The sequence below is a fragment of the Sminthopsis crassicaudata genome, chromosome 1, assembly GCF_048593235.1.
Source record: "Sminthopsis crassicaudata isolate SCR6 chromosome 1, ASM4859323v1, whole genome shotgun sequence".
NCBI classification, from domain to species: Eukaryota; Metazoa; Chordata; class Mammalia; order Dasyuromorphia; family Dasyuridae; genus Sminthopsis; species Sminthopsis crassicaudata.
In genome coordinates, this window is record NC_133617.1 from 297,765,682 (window position 1) to 297,788,513 (window position 22,832).

The 22,832-nt window shown below is 33.8% G+C and overlaps 1 protein-coding gene across 1 annotated transcript in view; it reads left to right on the forward strand.

Annotated features, from left to right (window-relative positions):
* RALYL (RALY RNA binding protein like) overlaps nt 1-22,832 on the forward strand; it is a 758,144-nt gene that overhangs the window by 604,331 nt on the left and 130,981 nt on the right. Inside the window, 1 exon segment of the mRNA XM_074278973.1 lies at nt 15,383-15,458. Coding sequence (XP_074135074.1) covers nt 15,383-15,458 — 76 coding nt within the window.

Here is a 22,832-nt window from a genome sequence, read left to right on the forward strand (position 1 = left end):
TTTAGTTGGGTTTGGGGAACAATGTATTTGCTAGGCAAGATTCGTACATTTGCTTAATACTTCCATTTCAGAGAAACTCTAGGAACTGAATTTGTGATTTGAATGACAGTGGAACAAAGAGAAGAAAATATTTGAGTTATCTGCCACATGTCAGAATGTAGTCAGTGCATGGTTTGGGTGAGTCTCCCTAAATTACATCCATAAATTAAGATACCCTTTATTTCAATACATTTCAACAATTTGAAATTTTTACATAAGTCTATCAACAGAGATGCATGTTTTCTTAATTGAAATGTGTCATACTTTTGTTAGCTTAAATACAAGGGAATAGTTCTACAGTATGTGTCCATATAATCCCATCAATTAACATCACTTTTTTGGCATGTTTTGTTCCATTAAGTCCAAGTTTCAAGGGAATGACAAAATACAAGAAAGAAAAGAACAGTGGGAAAAATTAGAGGTTAATTGCCTTTGTTGATTTTCCTGTTGTTACAGCAGCACTGTCCCTGTTATGTTTGAAGAGGGAATTTAAGTGGATAATTTTGTTCTGAAATGGTTTCTATTTTGAACAGTTTTCCCCACAAAATTAAGTTTTTTCAACATAACATGAAGTCATTATAAAAGTTGAATAAAAACTTCAGAGGAATCCCCGTTCTCATATATACATTTATGAATTCATACTCTGGTCCTCACTAAATAAAGTTAAGGTTTATTACATTTCCACCCCTCCCTATAGTTGTTCAGTATATGGAAGGATTTGGGAAGTCTCCCTTCCCTTAATTTTTGACTAGCACCAGATAAAAATGTTTTCCTGATTTTAGGGATCTAAATATCCTAGTTCCATTTAATCAGTTAGCAATAAGATTAGTTTTTCCAAAGGAATATTTACTTTAATGGTGACAAATAAACACCCCCCCTCCCAAATATCTAAGTGGCATAATCTTTCCTACAAAACATCTGAATCTGAAGGTGAGAAAAGAAATGGATTCATAGTTTAATTTAATTCCCACCTTGCATTAGGCCCACCAAATTTTAAATCCAAAGCTTCTCCACTCTCTTTGCCTCACAGGATCCTGGCTTCTCAGGGCTTCTCTATCAGTGGGTTATAACATGTGGCCTGGAATTTTATGTTGAAAGTCTCAATGGATCAGGCTGCTTATCTATTCTCCTTTATAGAGGGAATTTCTACATATGACATCTCTACATCTTTACAACCTAGAACTAAAAAGATTAAAAAAAAAAATCCCAAACTGTTTTCTCAGAGTCATTTGTCCTAAGGGGAGGGGAAGAGGTAGCCACCTGGCCCTTGGGATTGCTGCATGCTGTCACTCAGTGAATAAAGATTTCATCCATGGTGGGAATTCCTTGGATGAGGAAACAGCACCTCCTCTACAAATTAAATGCTTGGAAAATTGCATAGTGCACTGAGAAATCAAATGATTTGCCCAGGATCACGCTGCAGTATGTGTTAGAGAAAGCACTGAACCAGATTTTTATCTGCTTCTACAACTGCCTGTCTCTCCTTTGTATCCTATAAGGATATAAGGATCCATTTGGCTCTTCCCTGTGGTTGATAATCTGTTGGTGCTCTAAGTATGTACTGCTCTTACCTGTACCTTATCACCTGTGTAGTCCTTCCTTATCATCAAGTGGTTCATAATCATTAACCAACAACAATGATAATTCCCATTTCTTTTAAGAAAGCTTGTGGCTTCCAAGACAAAATCACATAGACAAAAGATACTAATCCCAGTCACACCCAATGAATTTCCATGGTGTCATCCTTAAGGAACCTTCCATATCCTATGCCTTAATCATGTACTTAACTATTTAAAGCAAAAAGTCTATATACTTTGAGTAATTATTTTATTAATTATTAATATTGAACTAGAACTTGCCTTCTAAAACTAAATTTAAAGTGTATAACCACATAAATTGATTGTTACCTTTCACTTTAAGGAAAAAAAATATTTCAGCATAATTTTTTTTTTCAGGTGAAGTTTTTTTTTAGAATTTTTTTTCCACAGTATATATGCATGAGTAATTTTTAAAATAGTATTATCCCTTGCATTCATTTTTCCAAATTATCCCCCCTCCCTCCATTCCCTCCCCTAGATGACAAGCAATCCCATACATTTTACATATGTTACAATATAACCTAGATACAATATATGTGTGTAAATACCATTTTCTTGTTGCACGTTAAGTATTAGCTTCCGAAGATATAAGTAACCTGGGTAGATAGACAGTAGTGCTAACAATTTACATTCACTTCCCAGTGTTCCTTCTCTGGGTGTAGTTGTCTCTGTCCATCATTGATTAACTGGAAGTGAGTTGGATCTTCTTTATGTTGAAGATTTCCACTTCCATCAGAATATATCTTCATACAGCATTGAAGTGTACAGTGATCTTCTGGTTCTATTCATTTCACTCAGCATCAGTTCATGCAAGTCTCTCCAAGCCTCTCTGTATTCCTCCTGCTGGTCATTTCTTACAGAGCAATAATATTCCATAACCTTCATATACCATAATTTACCCAACCATTCTCCAACTGATGGACATCCATTCATCTTCCAGCTTCTAGACACTATATAAAGAGCTGCCACAAACATTTTGGCACACACAGGTCCCTTTCCCCTCCTCAGTATTTCTTTGGGATATAAGCCCAGTAGTAGCACTGCTGGGTCAAAGGGTATGCACAGTTTGATAACGTTTTGGGCATAATTCCAGATTGCTCTCCAGAATGGCTGGATTCTTTCACAACTCCACCAACAATGTATCAGTGTCCCAGTTTTCCCACATCCCCTCCAACATTCATTATTATTTGTTCCTGTCATCTTAGCCAATCTGACAGGTGTGTAGTGGTATCTCAGAGTTGTCTTAATTTGCATTTCTCTGATCAATAATGATTTGAAACACTCTTTCATATGAGTGGATATAGTTTCAATTTCTTCCTCTGAGAATTGTCTGTTCATATCCTTTGACCATTTATCAATTGGAGAGTGGTTTGATTTCTTATAAATTAAGGTCAGTTCTCTATATATTTTGGAAATGAGACTTTTGTCAGAACCTTTAACTTTAAAAATATTTTCCCAATTTGTTACTTCCCTTCTAATCTTGTTTGCATTAGTATTGTTTGTACAGAAACTTTTTAGTTTGATGTAATCAAAATCTTCTATTTTGTGATCAATAATGATCTCTAATTCTCCTCTGGTCATAAATTCCTTCCTCCTCCACAGGTCTGAGAGGTAGACTATCCTCTGTTCCACTAATCCATTTATTATCTCATTCTTTATTCAGCATAATTTTTAAAAATTTTATAATTTTCTTTTATTTTAAAATATATTTTAAATGAATCGATGGAAGAAGAGTATCACATGGGGCAGCTAGGTGACATAGTAGATTGAATGCTAGACCTGGAAGTCTCATATTCCTAAGTTCAAATTTGGTTTCAGATATTTATTAGCTTTGTATCCCTCACTATAACCCACTAAACACTGTTTGCCTCAGTTTCATTATCTATAAAATGAGCTGGAGAAGGGAATGGCAAACCACTCTAGTATCTTTGCCAAGAAAACTCCAAATGAAGTCATGAAGAATTAGGCACAACTAAAATTACTCAGCAACAGTATTGCATAGTTGATAGAGGTCTTAGTGCTTAGAAGATGTAGGGTCAAGCTTTATGTCTGACACGTTAGCTGTGTGATTAGAGGCAAATCACTAATTCTCTGTCCTCTTAATAACTCTGAAGACTGTAGTTTGAGAGAAGGTACTACCATATATTGGTAGAACTTATATTGCAATTACTAGGTTTGGTGAAATAATACAATGGGGTGCAAATTCTGACAAGTCCTACCAGCTGAAAAGGCGTTGGTCCCCTACAGACTATGTGTTTGTCATCCAAACACCAGCACCAGTAACTGCAGAGGAGTTTTATAACTCTCATTTGACCACAAGGAGACAAATTTTCAACTCCAGCAAATCACAAAAACTTGAGATTCATAAGACCATAGATTTAAATAGATTAGACCGTAGAAGCCATCTAATCTAACCCATTTATTGACAGATGACACTTTGATACAAAGTCCAGTGACTTGCTCAAATTTATACAAATAGCCAACAGTAGAAATAAAATGATTTGAACCTTGGTCTTCCTGACTTGGTCCAGGGTTCTATCCACTGCACTATTCTGGCTTTCTAATATAGAGTATTTGTTATTCGCATCAATGGAGAGAGAGCCAAGACTCACAAAGTCACAAATCCATGATATATGTTGAATTACATTCTGCTGTTTGATCTCACATTAGTCCTTTAATGAATATTTGTTCCAATGTGTGCTGGAAATGGATTTAGGGGCCATTTTTAATCTATGAAATAACAAGGGCTAGAGAGGCTATAAGTGATGTGCCCAAGATAACAGAGATATTAAATAGTACAGTTTTGAAGTCTCTCTGAATTCAAAAGTTTTGCACAACAGTGTACTACTTGGATTCTAGAGCCAGCTCTGACACTGATATAATTTTATAACTATGGACAAGCAATTGAATCCCTCCAAATATTATTTTCCTTGAGGAAAAAAATCTATCACAATAGGATCCATTATGAAGAAAACATTTATTAATCTTAAAGTATCATATTAGTATAAGTTGTCAGGTAGCTCTCAATCTTTATGGAGTATTTGCTAAAGGCAGACCCTGTTTCCTGCACTGAGGGTTACAAAGTAACATAAAAACACTGTCCAGGTGTGATGTAAGAGTATTTTAAAGATTACCTCGATGAGAGATCCTTCCCTTTGGCTCCAGAGAACAGAATTAAGATCATGCAAGGGAAGTTGAGAAGAATAATATTCCAGTTAATGTAAAGAAAAATATTCTACCAGCTCTATCTAAGGGCAACTAGGTGGCACAGTGGGTAGAGTATATACCTAAAATCAGAGAAAATCATCTCCTAAGTTCTAGTCTACCTCAGAGACTTACCAGCTGTGTAATCCTGGGCAAGTCACTTAACCCAATTTGGCTCAGTTTCCCTATCTGTAAAACAAGATAGAAAAGGAAATGGCAAAACACTCTAGTATCTTTCCACGAAAATCACAAATAGGATCATGAAGAGTAGAACAGAGTTGAATAACAATTAAATAACAAAAACAATTCTGTGATATTGTATGATTTCAATAATCTATGACCTCCCTTTTCTATAAATTTAAAAGCATGTGTATGGAATAAATTGACTACTGAATCAACTTTCTGGTGATGAACCTCAACATTGCTCATAGTTTAACACTAAACCCATTCTCAAAGTATTTCTGACTTGGAAACCCCTTCCATCCCAGTTTGTACTCTATCCATATAGCAATTATTGTTGGGAGTGGTAATATTAGCTAACATTTACACAGTGCTTTGTTATTCAGTCAGTTATTTCAGTTATATGCATCACTTTACTCCTCACATAGGGTTTTCTTGATAGGGATACTAGAGTGGTTTCCCATTTTCTTCTCCAGCTCAGTTTAGAAATGAAGAAACTGAGCAAACAGGATTAAGTGACTAACTTAGAGTCACACAGATAATAAGTGTCTGAGGTCAGACTTGAGCTCACAAAGTAAAGTCTTCCTAATTCTAGGTCTAGCACTGTGCCATCTAGTCACCCAGACTTAAGATTTGCATTAAGTATTGCAAAATACTATATAAATATTATTGTAATATAATATATACTATATATACTAAATATATATACTATATAAATATTATCATTTAATTCTCACAACAAACCTAAAAGGTAGTTGCTATTATTATCCCCATTTTCCAGTTGAGAAAAACTGAAGCAGATTAAAGTAACTTACTCAGGATCACACAACTAATAAGTGTCTGAGGCCAGATTTTAACTTAGATCTTCCTGATTTGAGGCTGAGTGTACTAGCCACTATGCCATAGGTATCACAGTTTCACCTTTAAACATTATGATGTGCAGTAGAAGAAACAGGGGCAAGTTTAAAAGAAGCAAACTTTGGTTGATACAAGGAAAATTTTCCTAACAGATCTGACCAGAAGTAGTAGAACCAATTATACTATTGGTATAAAATAAAGGGAGATGCCTTTTCAACCTATAAAATTGTTAACTCTTTCTAATGTTTAAATATTTTGGGGAGATCTAAATATTTAATATATAGTGCTACCATCTGGTATTAAATAGTCAACAAATTAAATGAACCTTAGCAGATATTTAGACTTATCTTTGATCTCATCAGTATGAGTAACTTCTATCAGTGTGCAAAATATCTGTTCCTTCTTGTTCAATTCTTGTTTTTGTCTTTCCATAACTTTTCCGTAGAGGATCTTCCCACTGTTGTGGAGGCCTTCCTCTGTATCTTTAAGGTTTGAAGGGTAGTGGTGTAGCACTTGGTCTATTCTGTTATTCTGTTAGAAAGCCATTTTCTTTTTCAGTCAGATATGTTATTGATGATATCTTTAATGCTAATTTCAACATGGACAAATATGCCATAGTAGTTTGCTTCTCCGAGAGCCAAACAGCCAATAAGCACTTCTTAAACACCTACCCTGTGCCAAGTGTTGTGGTAAGCATTGTACTGCACACATCTAGAATATAGTAGGAAGACCTGAGTTCAAATTCCATTTCAGCACTTATTATGACCCTAAGCAAATCACTTAATCATTCTGAGGTAAAATGTACAATTCCTATGTTAAAGGATTATTGAGATGATAAGCTCAAATAATGTATGTCAGGTACTTTGTGAATCATAAAATCTTCACAAATAAGAGCTCCTATATATAGGATTAAATTTAAATACATATTTTCATAGTTAAATTAAATAATCCTCCTTTAGAAATCACTATACGAGGAAGTCTTAAGAAGTAGGATAATTTTATTCTAAGCCTTTTGAAGAGAATTACTAAAATTGTTTTTTCCCTAGGAGGTCTATTTTTTATCACAGCTATTGCTACTCACTATTCATATCTACTATTTTTTAGACATTATTAAAAAAGAAATAAAATGTTTATAAGATAATAGGAAGAGGAGATTTATGCTGAATGCTATATATTATTCTCAGTAGCTTTTAGCTGCCCAATATTAGCCTTTGTCTTTCTATTACAGTCATGATTTTATATAATGGCTATCACAACAGCTTTCCCAATTGAATGTGCAGTCAATGAAGAAAAGAGTTTAGAAGAATTATTCAGAATACAATAAAGAGTTAGAAATTAGAAGAGAGAGAAACAAGGAAAGGAAGACAAAGCTGTGAAGAAAATTAAGTCACCCCTGCTGTTGCCCAGGACTCGCCTGTGATAATCATAAGGAAATTAGTAATTCAGATACTGTCATGTTGGTTTGATGTTATTTTTCTGAAGGAAGGATGGCTCCTTAATAGAGAAACCACTCAGTTGGAAACAGAACTAAAAGTTAGAGAAGAAAGGAAAGAGAATTGCCAATTCATTTTCATGATGGGCACATTGTTAAAATTCTTTCCCTGTGACCTTCTTGGCCTGAATTATCTCCACAATTGTTTCAACTGTCTGTGTCACTAGAGCCTTAGATGTGAGTTTGCCATTCCTCCAAACACTAAACACACTTTTTTCCCCCCAGAATGTTATTAGCTTTCTTTAGTAGAATCACATATCCAAGAACGTTCATTTTTTTTTTTATACTTACTTGGGAGAACCCTTCCCTGAATAAAGTGAGGTCATATTCTTTTTTTTTTCTTTTGTGTATATTTAAGAAGTTCTTATGGCTCAAAAGAATTTTCTTCGGTTAATTCACATTTTTTTCTGGTAAATGCTCTAAAAGAACAAAAAGAGAGAGAATGACTTAAGGAATCATTACAGATTTGAAGATTTAATTTCTGGTCTGATTGTGATCTGAAATGTGCTTCCATCTGGTATTTCTGTGGTGACTTTTATGTAGGTGTTATTGAGGTTCTATTGTTGCCACAAATTCCAGTTGTCATGGTCCAAACAAACATCAAATACTCAGAGTTATCCAGCTTTTCTCTTTAATTGTGTTCCAGGAATTAATCTAAGCCTTTGATATAGTTGGATGCACTTGAAAGAGAGTAAATGTGAAGTCAAGAGACCAAACTCTAGTATCTATTCTACCACTTATCACTCTTCTATTCTAGTATTCTACTATTGGCAAACTAGGTGATATTGGGCAAATCACTTAACCTGTGTTTCAGTTTTCTCATCTGTCAAATTGAAATAATAGCACTGACCTCCCAGGGTCATTTTGAGGATCAAATGAGCTAATAATTGCAAAACACTAAGCAAAGTACCTGGCATAGTAAACACTATACATATTTATACATGTGTGTATTTGTGTGTTTGTGTATAAGATCTGTTAGCCATATGAGTATTAAGATAGCTAGGTAGCACAATGGATAGAGGATTGAACCTAAAATCAGAAAGACTCATCTTCCTGAGTTCAAATTTAGTTGTGTGGTCCTGGGTGAGCCATTTAACCCTATTTGCCTGGCATTCTCGTCATAAAAGGAGATGCAGACAGAAATGGCAAACATTCCAATAAGTTTCTCAAGAAAATTCCAGATGGAGGTTATGAAGAGTCAGCCATGACTAGATAATCGCAATAACAAAATAAATGTTAGTTATTATTATTTCATGTGTACAAAGAAATCAGAAGTCTAAAAATGATGCTGTTAACATAATGGAAAGAAAAAGTGATTATGGCTGAGTTCATGAGTTTTAAACATCTAAAATGGTCAAACTTACCATGTATTTAAGTTTCTATTTCTTTTTGCTTGTATAGGTATAATGCTTGAGTATAGAATGTTCCCTGGTAACAGATGGCATCTGGCCAAATGGTCATCTTTGCATTAGCATTCTAATAAGTAGAAAACTGACTGCTATAATCTTATGTCAGAACTAATTTATAAGAGTGGAGAGATACATGACCTCATTAAAATGGTCTTGATTCAGTGACTGCCCAGAAAAGTTGGATGACAATTTTATTCTCTCATTACACTGAATACTTTAATATGGCTTTACAGGTATCTTTGAAGTTTTTTTTTAAACAACTAACCGTGGTTTTGTGAGTAGATAAAAAACAAAGACAAGATAGGAATGCTATCCAATTATGTGTAAAATTTGGCTGCCTTTAACATGCTCATACCATAAAGAACAGGGTGAGCTATATGTCACATTTAGTTAAATATAAAAGTATGGTACAATTTTGCCTTCATTTACCATTTCTGTACATCTCAAAGAATTATTCTGCTCCATCTGTGTTTCCTTGTCTAGGTAATTCACACATGTGCATAAAAAATACTTTAAGGTATCACTAGGACAATTAGGTAGTACAGGGCATAAATTGCTAGATTTAGAGTTAGGAAAGACTCATCTTCCTGAATTCAAATTTGGCCTCAGACATCTACTAGCTGTTTGATCCTTGATAAGTCACTTAACTATTTGTCTCAGTTTCCCCATCTGTAAAGTGAACTGGAGAAAGACATGGGAATCATGTCCAAAATCTTTGCCAAGAAAACCCTACATAGAAGAGTTGGACATGATAGAAATAACTCAACAAAAAGAAATCACTAGATTGTAAATTCTAGTCCCAACCCAACACTGAACTTAAATTAAGCATTCTATGTTACTTCTATTGAAAGATAAAAGGAGAAAAGGTGAGCAAAAAAATAGAGAATAAGGGGAAGACCTACAGATAACCATTCTTGGTTATCTTCAGATTCCCTATGAACCTACCTCCTCCAGCACATTTTTTTCTTCTATTTAATACACATTTTGCTTTAAGAAAGTTCTTTTAGATGGTCAACTTGTCTTTAAACTAGATATGTTTTTGTTTTGTTTTTTTGTTTTTGTTTTTGTTTCCCCCCCCCCATGGGCAACATAACCTGATAGCTGCTTCCTTATAGCCTTGTAGGCTTCTTGAAGTTTGAGACTTAGGTTTTTCTAAGACAGAATCTTGCAAACCACAGGGACTTCATTCATGCTAACACAATTGAATGGAATAATAAAGCCATTGACTAAGAGTATAAAAAGATGATGTAGTTAGCTTATCATGTTATCTTGCATATCTCTTAGTTAATGAGCATTTATTAAGTATTAAGTACCTGTGAGGCATTTTGCTAGTAAAAATATGATTACAGATAGAAAGAACAAAACAACCTTTCTTGCAAGGACCTACATTCTAATGAATGTAAGTATATAAGTATATATAGGAGGATAAAAATAATAAATGCAGAGTAGTTAAATGCAAGTGGCATAATGGAAAGAGCAACAGTCCTGAAGTCAGGAAGACATAACTTCAAATCCATGCTCACACACACACTAAGTGTATGACCTTGGTCAAATTATATGATCCTGCTTGCCTCAGTTTCCTTATCTGTAAAATGAGATGGAGAAGGAAATAGCAAATAGCAATCCACTTCAGTATCATTACCAAGGAGACTTGAAAAGGCCTAAAGAAAAGTTTTCAGCTAGGAAAACTGCCAAACAACAAGAAGTTAAATACAAATCACTGAAGTCTGTTTCATTATCTTAATTTATGAGAAAGAGAATTTCTTAATTTATAAATGAGAAATGAATGTGACACTGAACTTGACTGGGCCTGCTTTGTTTAGAATTCTGAGTTCTACCTACTAATTCAATTCTACAGATTTTATTGTGTCTGCTATGTGCTATGTGTATTCTAGGTTCTAGATTTACAAAGAAAAAGAAAAAGGAAAACAATTCTAATAACTACATTACAATAGGAAAGTCAGTGAAGCAATCTTTCTGAGCCTCAATTTTCTCAGCTAGGAAAAGGGAATAATTTTTGCAGCTACCTACCTTATGAAGATCAAATAAATTAGGGATGGCAAAGCTGTAAATAATAATAGAATAATAGAAATAATAGAAATAGAAACTTATACTCCCACTTATTATCCTCTTTCTTCATGTTTTACCTTATGTAAGGACATGTCCTCACTTTGGAGTGTTCATTAAATTTAGGATTTAAAAGAAAAATTAAAATTAAAAATAAGTTATTCAAAGCAGTAATTATAAATTGCTATTATTAATAATAATGCCTTTTCTGGCTATCTCAGTGGATTATGGTTATGCACATTCTTTGAAAGAACTATACATGTAAAAGAACTATACATGTAAAAGATATTATTATTTCTACATATTTACTAAAACCATAGGAGTGGGTTTTTTTTAATCTCAAAATTTTATCTACTTGACTATCAATTAAAATTGAGTCTTTAGGACAGAATCCTCAATCTTTTTTATCATATTCACAAATTTTGACCCACAATTTAGTGGAATTTACCTCTATTATCGTTTTGATCATAAGCAAGTTACCAAGAAATGCTAACTTGTGTCTTCTATCCTATATTAATATGATTAGCTTTGTTCCTGAGGAAGACATTCAGAAGTTCTAGCTCTACAACTAATTTACTGAGTCAGCTTGAACAAGTCACTTCATTTCCTTGAGTTCCATTGTTCCCAAATGTCAAATATAGGGGCTGTGCTAGATAATTTGTAGGATTCAGAATGCAAAACTTTTCCAATTGGTACTCCATTAAAACAGCCTTTGATATTTTCCTGGGTGATTGCCATACCATGATGACATATTCAGTAAGATCTCAGAAAAAAAAAAAAGCATATTGCTTCTCCATTCTTAGAAAATTAATTGATAAAATTCAAGGGAGGGATTATTATAGATACAAAGATTGCTTATATTTGACCTCTATCCAGCTAGAAAGACAAGTTTGAGACCAATGATCTAGTATAATCTATAATCCAAGGACCAACTTTGCTAATTATAGAGATTCAAATCAGCAAATCAGCAAACCTGATTTTTGTGATATGGGAGTGGAGGAGAGGACTACAAAAATTTTCTAATGCATGGAAAGTTTGGGGTATGAATTAGTGTAGCAATTTCATACCAATGAGATCTTAAGTTTTTTTTGATACCTAAAAATATATGGAAACTATTCTTGATGTTTTTGAAACCCATTTGCTAAATCCCAGATCATTTTTCTTTATCATATTATTTGAAACCCACTGAGGAGAATTAATATCAGTGTTCTGTAAATCCTTTAACTGATATTTAATAAAGATTCATATTGATGTATTGTTGAATAAAATGATTTCTTTTATTAGTATTCCCCAACCAAGAACTGAATATTAATTTTCTATTTCCATTATCCTTATCCTAATTAAAAGAGGAGGCCCTACATATATAAAGTACTTTGTTGAGAGAAAGATTTATGTCATTCCTATGAATTCTTTTGAAATTCAAATGATTTTATACACTGTATGAGGATGTATTCTGATGGAAGTGGATACCTTCGAGCAGATCTAATTCTGTTCCAATTGATCAATGATGGACAGAATCAGCTACACCAAGAGAAGGAACACTGGGAAATGAGTGTAAACTGTTTGCATTTTTGTTTTTCTTCCCAGGTTATTTTTACCTTTTACCAATTCTTCCGGTGCAACAAGAAATTCGGTTCTGCACACATATATTGTATCTAGGATATACTATAACATATCTAACATCTATAAGACAGCCTGCCCTGTAGGGAAAGTGGTGGAGGGAAGGAAGGGAAAAATCAGAACAGAAGTGAGTGCAAGGGATAATGTTATAAAAAATTACCCATGTATATGTACTTTCAAAAAAAAGTTATAATTGTAAAATAAAAAAAAGAAATCCAAATGATTTTTGCATTTACTATGTACAAGACATTGTCTCATCTACTGCAGGGTAGAGAAGGGGGGAGGTTGTCAGGCAGGGGTGAAGCTTGGGGGAATGGGAGGGTTATAAATATGAATAAGACACAATCCTTAACCTCACAATAGGATACATAAGATATGTAAGCAAATAAGTACAACACATGATAAGTACAACACTTTACAACATAAGGTACTTCCCAAGACTTTAGGGAAGAAACAAGGAAAGAATAATTATATTCAGCAAGATTACACAGTGGCTAGAACACCAGGCCTAAAATCAGGTAAATCCTAGTTCAAATATTACCTTAGATACTGAGTATGTATAACACTCTTGAGTAATTTACTTAACCTTTGTCAGTCTCAATTTCTGCATAAAATGGGGTTAATAATGAATGATACTTATCTCACAAAATCATTATAAGGATAAGATGAGATATTTGCAAAATTATTTGCAAACTTAGAAGCATCATAAATGTTAGTTATTGTTATTATTATTAAAAGTAAAAAATAAAGGAGATGTAAAAGGTAGGGGAGGAGTTAACAGGGCAAACTTTTTAATGGAGATAGTTGCAGTGTTTCAGACAAGGTGAAGATCCGCTATAGTTATTCTGTTTATTAATTTCTTGCTTATTTTTCCCAGGTAATCTGAGTCCATGGTCTCCTTATTAGGTGGCAATCTTACAAAACACTCTTATGCCTCAATGGGAATCTTTTGACATTCCTGCCATCCTAGGACCATACTAGGGGGCAGAGGTATTTTTATATGCACAAATATGTGGGAAAAAGACAAATCTAGTTTTGCTTATATCTAGTCTTTGGTTTGGACCCATCCTTTCCCTATTTTGTATCTGTTTGCTTGTCCCGTTTCTCCTATTGATTATCTCTACATTCATGTCATTTTTCTTCTCATAGTTTTCCACTGCTCATAGGACAAAATTAAAATTCTTTGGCCTAGCACTCAAGATTTACAACAGTCTGGCTCTATCTTACTTTTCTGTTCTTTCCCCACCCCCAACTATTCCTCTATTTTCCCAAATTGTTATCCCCAAACACCTATGTATTTCCACATCATTCTCTTTTTCTGGGATGTTTTCCCCCTCTCTGCTTATATAAATCCCTCTTTTAAGGCCTGCTTAACTCCTATCCCTTCATGAAGTCATCCTTGACTTCCCCATTTGGAAATGATCCCTACTAACAATGAAGTATATTTTCTCCTGGCCAGGGCTGAGCAAACACTAAATTGCTCTTTCACAGTGGTATATAGAAACTTCATCCTAATGCCTCATATAGTTAGAGAAGTTCAGTTCATTCTTCTCAGTCATGAACTTTCATGTTTTGCCAGTGTGGTGACTTGAGGAGATAAAAGAAGTCCCTCACCACCAATGGTGCTAATTAGTCAAACACTATTGCTCAGGCTTCTCAGAACTGACTGTTTTTGTTCCAGTTCTGGAATGGACTCTACTCTACATAAGCAGTTGAGGGAAGAGGAGATAGATGGAGTGAAACAGGCTATTGGTATCTGTGGATACTCATTTCTCCACATATATGCCAGAAGTAGCTTGGACAGAAATAGTTGGTTCCTTCTTTAAATATATGAAGAAATTCCTTCCAAAAATTTCTATAACACTACAAGGATTCTTCTTTTTTTCTCTACCTGAGAGGTTCAGAACCACTGTCCTATAACACCATACTGTCTTTTTTTTTTAACCTAATCCCTTCAACTTGAAAGCTAAAAAGTTGAAATGGTCCCTGAATTTAGGAGCTGGCCTCTAGATCTAATGCAAATCTGTCATGTCTGTTCAAAAGTAAGTCTGCCTTTGAACTATCCTTTGTGAACAATAAATTGTTTAAGAAGGACAATTGCTATTCTTTTTTTTTCATTCCTTTTATCACTTTTGGAGAGATCCCTTTTGTGGAAATATCAAGTTTAATAGCCTTTCATAAAACTCATTTCACATAATGAAAATGCTGTCAAAACCTTAACCCTATCTTCAGAAGTATTGGCAGTACATTATCCAAAAAGAATATTATAATAAAAACTGTGGCAGGCTAAAGTCTCCAGTTTCCAATTTATTTATTTATTTGTTAATTTGCTTCTCTCTTTAAACAATTCTATATGATAAGTGTAAAGGTAGTAAAACAGTATAGAATCTTGTTCTTGTTATTATCTATCTCCTTTGTTCATTTTTAAATAATAAAAACTTGTACGTATTCATTTCAAAACTCATCCAGAATCATAAATTTCTAACAATTTAAAATTAAAAACTGAATTTAAAGTTGCTTTTCAAACATTCTCCATTATATGTAGTCTTCCATGAACAATTGGAAAGTGAGTCCTCTTCCCACTTTTTTTGTCTTCCTTTCCCCAGAACAATTGTGGCACAATTCCTTCAACACACTATGGACTTAGCAAATATTTCATAAATGGAATGAGATAGTATTGTTGGTACATCTTTTACTATCTCTTATCTCTTCCTAACCTCCAGATAGTACAAGTTCCTGGCAAAGATAATGTAAACCAAAATATTATGCTTGTTTTTCATTTTAAGAAGCTGAGAACTTTATGAATACAGATGATAAGGGCACAAAATTATATTTTAACCTTAATGTTTTCTTATGTTCATATTTTGCTTAATGCCAATAAAGTCACCTAATCGTTGTGAAATCTTTGCTTTCAGATATCAACATGGCTGGAGAACCAAAACCCTATAGACCCAAACCTGGAAACAAGAGGCCCCTGTCAGCTCTTTACAGGTAAATTGATAAGTACTATGATGGAAAATGCAACCATGATCTATTTTTTTTATTTTTTGTTATGATTAGGATGATTGTCAGCATTCATCTTTTTAAAAAATTATCATCATTTTATAATGCACTAGTAGGACTTAGAACAATAAAAATGGTACATAATATTTATCAATGGCAACCAAAAAAGAATAAAATCAAATGTAGTTGGGAAGTAATCTATATGGACAGTCTCAGAAAGCTAATCTTTTTTTTTCCCCAGAAAGGTAATCTTAAAAAAAAAGAAAAAAAAAAAGAGAGAGAGAGCCCTATTTTTCCTGATTGCTAGTGAATTAAAAAGCCAAGATACAATTACTTATTTCAAAACAGATTCTGTTTCACTGATATACAATGGATAATTTTGAATTAAGAATGGAAAAATCCAAATTCTAAAACCATGCTTGCCACTAACTAGTCATATTACCTAGAAAATGCCATATAACTTTTCTGGCCTTAGCTTTTTCATTTGTTAAAATAGTCAGACTAGATGAGAAAAATCCCTTAGGTCCCATTCTACAAATTTAATGTAAGTGTAATAACACGTAAAATCAGTAAAATTCTACAAATAGCAAAAACTGGAGGATAAAGTATTTACATTGTAATTTATGAAATTTATGAAAAACATTAGCTGTCTTAAAATAAAATAAGTTAGGGTAAGATGATTGTTTGTTATGGATAGTATAAAAAGGTTATATAGTGTAACTAAAAGTATTACAAAATGATCTTTCCAGTCCTTCTCACTCTAATATTCTCTTACGGGTATGATTAGATAAATTCTGGTATTCTTAGACTTGATTAAAATATATCTGATCATAAACAATTATCCCCAGTTTTTACTACAGACGTCTTATAGAAGTATGGTTTCATAGTATCCTAATCTAAATCTGTTTCCCTGTCATTGTTCACACCAAAATTCAGAGCTACATTGATTGACAAAATGCAAATTTTACTTTCAATACTTTCATCAAATATAAAAGGCAATGTTTTTAAAAGAGATAAATGCAAATGACTCTGCAAGGAGACTCATTTTCCAAATGTTCATGCATGACTTGATTTAATGGAGAATATTTGAAAAAATGAATTTTAAACTATTGGAAGGTAGCTGACAATGTCTTTGTTTTACTTTTTCTCATCAAAATGCCATCTCTGACTTCAAGAAAGAATGCTAGTTTTCATTTCTCTAGTTCCTCTATCTTCCATTGATTTGGTCTTTTTATAAGAATATAGATAAATAAGAGGCAATATCTTCACACATTTTAAAGTTCATTTTTAAATTCTTAGAGAATGTCATAATAAAGCAATGCTTAAAAAGAAGTCAAAATTCATTTTAATCTACTTGACAGGGCATCAGAATTGCTACAATATGTACAAGTCTAGTTACAATGGGGCCTATTACTGAAAGTGTACAGAAAGGACAGACTACTTTCAATGAATTTTGCTTTTTAGATTTGTCTCCATTAAGTTAATATTTGGCTATGTTGACAAGTAAGAGGCACAAGAATACATACAGAAAGAATAGGGTGCTATTTACAAGTAGTGGCATTTGAAAGAATAAACATTGCATTTCCCACATTTCTCTTTTTTTGCTCTAATTGGGTCAAGATTCCCTGAATAACTGTCTACATCTCATAAAGTGTATGTCACATCAGCAAATACAGTCATCAATCGATCCCTTCTGTTCTATCCCAGCCCTTCTTTTCCTTTTCCCCAGTCCAATGCAAACAAAATAAAAAATACCATTTGTTAAGCACCCACTAGAGCAAGAAATTGTGTGGGGCACTAAAGGCAAAAACAAAACAAAACAAAAATATTGTAAAATGACCTTACGTTATAATGATGTGTGTATATATGTATGTATATGTATATGTAGTGCAGAAATACAAAATATGAACAGAAAAAGGCATATACTGTTTACATATATCTTATCTGTGTCTATATATATATACATAAGTATATGTTATATGTATATCATATAGTGTATATGCATATGTATGTGTATATATAATACATAACATACAAATTATAGCTTATATCAAATGATAATTTGAAGAAAGGGCACTGAAAACTAAGGGGAAGAAGCAAGACTTTTCATAGGATCTAGTACAAGAACTGACTTGAAAGAGGCTGGAGATTCTAAAAAGCAGAGAAGAGAAAAAAGTATGTTATGCAGACAGTGTACATTGTCATTAAGACAGATCTATAGTGCCAAGTTCAGGAAACAATGGGTAGATCACTTTGGCTAGAATGTAGAATGAAGGAAGATAAGTGATACATAATGACCCTGGAAAGGTAGGCTACAGCCAGCTTGTGAAAGGCTTTATTTGGCCATCTAAAGAGTTTGGATGTTATCCTAGAGTTGGAGTTCTAGAGATTTGTCACAGGAGCTTTTGACATGTGTTTATGTCTATAACCTTTCTTAAAATAATATATTTCAGAGTATAAAATAAAATATTTAGGATTAGAAAGGAAAACAACGATGTTGAAATATAATTATTTTTAAAAGTTCATGAAGCCTTAGTTAAAATTCCCTCTCTTTAGAAACAGTGGAAAACAACTGAATTTTCTTCAGCAAATGGTTATTGTGATCAAACATGCTTTAGGAAGAGGATTTTGGTTACTGTATGCCAGATGGATGAGGGACAAATTGCAAACTGGAACACCTGTTAGGAAACTGTTGATGAGAGGGCCTAAGTTAGAATGGTGGTGGTATGAATGGTGGAAACGCACTACTTTTTAGGAAATTAAATATTTTACTGAAATCACATTTTATAGTAACAAAAATCATAAACTTATCCAACTCACCCTTTTGAAAAACAATAGCTAATATTCCATTTCAGCAGTTTTTCCCTTAAATTATGGTATCATTCTCTTAATTTTTCTCCCTGCCTCAAGTACTATTCTGTTTCAGTCCATTATCCACACTGCTATGAATCTTCATTGTAAAACTGACCATGTCATTTCTTTGCTCAATAATCTCCTGGAGCTTCCTATTATTTCCAGAATTAACTATTAATTTTTGCATTGAGCATTCAGTTTTTACAATCTGGTCCCAACCTATTTTTCTGGACTTATTGTACATTATTCCCCTTATTTGAACTCTGCATTCTAGCTAAACTGACTTTCTCTCACACATAATTAATTTCCCACCTTCAGTGTTCATACTTTTGTAATGAAGGTTTCCCATACCTTGAATTCTTTCCTTCTTCATTTCTAACTCATGGAATTCCTTTCTTCTTGCAAAACACAATTTAAGTACCATCTTTTATATAAAATTTTCCTGCTTCCTTCTTTCTGTTCATGCTCTGTGTGTGTGTGTCTGTCTCTGTCTCTCTCAAATAACATTGAATTACTTTGCATTTATTTTGAATATATATCTATTATCTTCCTTATGAGAATAAAAGTCCCATGTTAAGAGGATTTATTTCATTCATAGAACAGTCTGGCACATAGTAAGTGCTTAATAAGTGCTTGTTGATTGTTGCATTTAAATATTTTATGCGATCTTAATGATGAAAAATATATTCTCATAAGCCACTATGATTCACCTCAGCAAATTACTGTGTCAGTATTTTAGAGAATGAATTGATCTAGAAGAGAGTACTCTATTAAGCATCTTTATACTCTGGTGTAGAGGGCTGAAACTCCAAAAAGGTGTTCTTGAATCAGACAACCAAGCACAGAAGGCTAATGACCTATTCTATGTGAGATTTTGACTTTATTAGCATACGTTTAGATAAATGGCTCTGCTCACCATTGGTGCTTGCTGAATGTTTGGTGTTAAAATAATCATAGGCAAGGATTGGAGGGCAGAGGGAGAAGAGCAAGAGAGTCTCTTGGCAGCAGGACGAGGAGGAGAAAGGTGGAGATTCTGGACTCCAGAATCAAGAAGAGATTTTTTGGTTAAACCCCTGGTAGCTTGCCTGCCTCCTTCACTTTTCCCCCTAAAGACTAAGGACTTTAATTTATCCTGACTCTGGCTGACCCTGAAGCCCTGCAGGGAGCTAGCCGTACTTTACACTCTGATACATCAATGCTTGCTTGATGGTGATGATGTTGTCATATTGACAACCAAAATACAAGAGATTCAGCTCTACAAATATTCTCTTCTTGATGAAACATAGCTGAATATATTGTAGCAGTATGATATCTGAAGAATAGAAATCAGTTGGGAAAAAGGCACATGATAAATGTGAGAAAACCACAGCAAATTAGTAATGGTGATTTCATATAAGAAGTGGTCTGCAACATAAATATCAACATATGTCACTAGGAAAAGAGGTGATCTTCATGATTTGATAATGAAAAATAGTGAAATTACATATCAAGTACTACTTATATGCCAATACTTATTAATGTTGTCAAGCACCATGATAAGACTTAAATTATAAATACAAATGCAAAGACAATAATTATTCTCAAATAGCTTAAATTATAGAAAATAAGGGCAGCTAGATGGCATTGAAAGTAGAGCATTGTACCCGGGGTCAGGAGGATCTGAATTCAAATGTGGCCTCAGAAGCTTGATTCTAGTTGTGTGATTCTGGATAAATCACTTAACTCCAATTGCTTCACCCCTTCCTCCCCCCCAAAAGAGAACATATAGAAAGAATGGTAAGCAGGAAAGAGTGTTTCAATAAGGAAAATCAGAGTGTAAATGGAGCAACAAGGAAGTAAATGGAAATTATTGTTTTTTACTTAATTAGGCCAGTATTGGAAAATAAAAGATAAAGGATTTGCTGTTATAGGATGGTTAGTGCTAGCCTAGATGGATAGAGGGCCATAATGATTTCACCATTCAAGAGTGGGGAGACCTCAGAGTAGAAGATTCAGAGCTTAAAGGGTTCTGATTTCTGGTCTAGGTGATAAAACAGAATTGGTAAGAGAACTGCCACAACAATCTTTGCTGTCAAGGAGCTTCTTATTGGGGGCCTTTAAATAAAGACTAGATGATACTTTTTCAGGAATATGGTAAAGGAAATTCCTGATTAAAATCTTTGACCTTTGACTTTTGGGGTTCCTTCTAACTCAGAGAATCTATAAATCTCTCCACTAATTCTCGTTATCCTTTATGTCCTAATAGATGCACAATACAAATGATAAATAGGTATCAATTAATTTTTGAATGGGCCATTTCTGGAGGAATTAGGAAAGGGTTCAATAAATAGTATAAGAGGATTATAGATATTATAATGGAATATAGAATATAGACATTATAGATAGTAGATTGCAGTCTGTAACAGTGGAAAATATGATCTCATCAGTGATATCACACATCCCTCAGACTTTTGAAAGCTTACCTTAGAATACTAAGATTGTGAAGTTGCCTTTGCTATTCTTAATGTATCCAATTAAAGCTTTAATTGGTAGGGATCTATTTATTTATTATAACTAAACAAAAACAAAAACAAAAAAAGATTTACTCACTTTTAGGCAGTGGTCAAAAATTAAAAACAAAACTGAAAGAGGAGGGAAAATTAATGGCTTTTATTCCCTTTATCCTGCCATATTGTTCTTATTAGTGCTTCCGTTTGGATGTTTAGAGTTGAGAGATCTTGCAAATCATGGTTATCACTACAGAACAATTTTTGATTTTTGCTAGACTTCATAGAATTCCCTAGAGTCATTTCAAGGGCCTTAGGGTGATCTCAAAAGACCTGGGGCATGGAAACCACAGAAGGTCATGCTCCTAGTATCCCCATTTATTAGACCTTTTCATCAGATCTCTTGGTCTCTTAATGAGTGTTATAAAGGTAGGTCTTAGACAGTGCTATAAGGATTATTTATCACCTACATTTATCACCGACTATACAGGTCATCTAATGACCCCAAGTTTTGCAGTGACTGCAAGGATAATAAAAGTCCTAATAGGTAAACCTGAAATAACCCCTTATTAGACTTCCCAAGAAGAAAGGAAAGGGCATTAATTGACTTAAACAATGAGTTAGTGGAGTTATTGGAGGTTTTCAAGTGAAAACTAGATGAAAACTTTCAGGAATAGTATAGAGGGAAATCATGATTTGTATCTTTGATCTCTTGGATTCCTTCTAACTGAGAGAATCTGTAATTATCTCCATAGATTTTCATTACCCTTTAAGTATTTTTGCCTATAGTTATTTTATGTTTTCAGTTCTTGTATCTAGGTACTTAAAGATTCATTTTATATGTGTTGCTGGGGACTATGGGGTATTCAGGGAGGACTGAAATAATGGTGTGAGGGTTTGCTGAACCCTTTTCAGGGTTACTCATCTACCTTTGGTCTCCACCTTCAACCAACTCTCAATTGTAACTCCATGAAGCTGTAGCATGTGCTGCAACCACCCTCCAGTAAATTGTCTCAAAAGATGGACCTAATGAATTTGAGGTAATTATAGGCTTCATATCTGTCTGTGAATTAAGGGAAATGTCTACCCCATATATGTAAAAAACTTGCCTCTCCCCACAGCAGAATTAGCCAGTGAGAACAATTTGTTTCAAAAGCAAATGACTGAAGCAAGCATTGTGGAACACTTAGAGCTTAGTCAGACATCAGGATCATCCATTGATTTTGAGCCATTGCCAGTCATTCATCTTGAATTTTGTCTTGCCACTAGACCTTGATGACTCTGGAATGTAGAATGGGGCTTGATGGCTTTATACAACTCTTCATAAAGCCAAACCACACATAAGTCTGTAATTCCATTGGTCCTCTTCAAAAGTGAAAGAAAATGAAGGATAAACAACATGTGTGTTACTATTTCCCTTTGACCAAAATATGTCTTTTAAAGCCAAGAAAAAAGGATCGAGATTCTATTTAAAAAAAAAAAAAGCCCTTGTTAGCTTTCAGAAGAGGTGAAAGGTAAATTTTCCTCTTTTTTTTTATTCCATCAAAAAATTGAAAATAGTGCAACTGGCACAGCCAATTTAACATTTTCCATATAATGCAAGATTTTAGCATTGGGGTGGTGGTGGTCTGTCCCTTTCACCCTTGACAAAGCCAATGACCGCTTTCCTGGGGAAAAACATTTTAATGTATAAATTGAAATATATGAAATGACAAAGAAAACCAATTATGTCGAGATCCCTATCAAATTAAAAATATTCATAAATCCCTTGAATTGCATCCAAAGGATCCAAATTAATTAGGTCTGGTCTAAAGAATGGTTGGGCTGAAGGAAGGTAGCCACTGTGATGACTCTAAGTTATGCTAAGTTATTTATAGTCAATATGTCTTGCAGATACCTTCTTCCCCCACTTTCCACAATAAATTTCCTTCTAGGGATTCACAATGAAATACTTTACTAAGTACCTGACAAAGTGGCATAGAAAATTGTGCTTATTAGTAGCTGCTGAGACATAATCCAACTA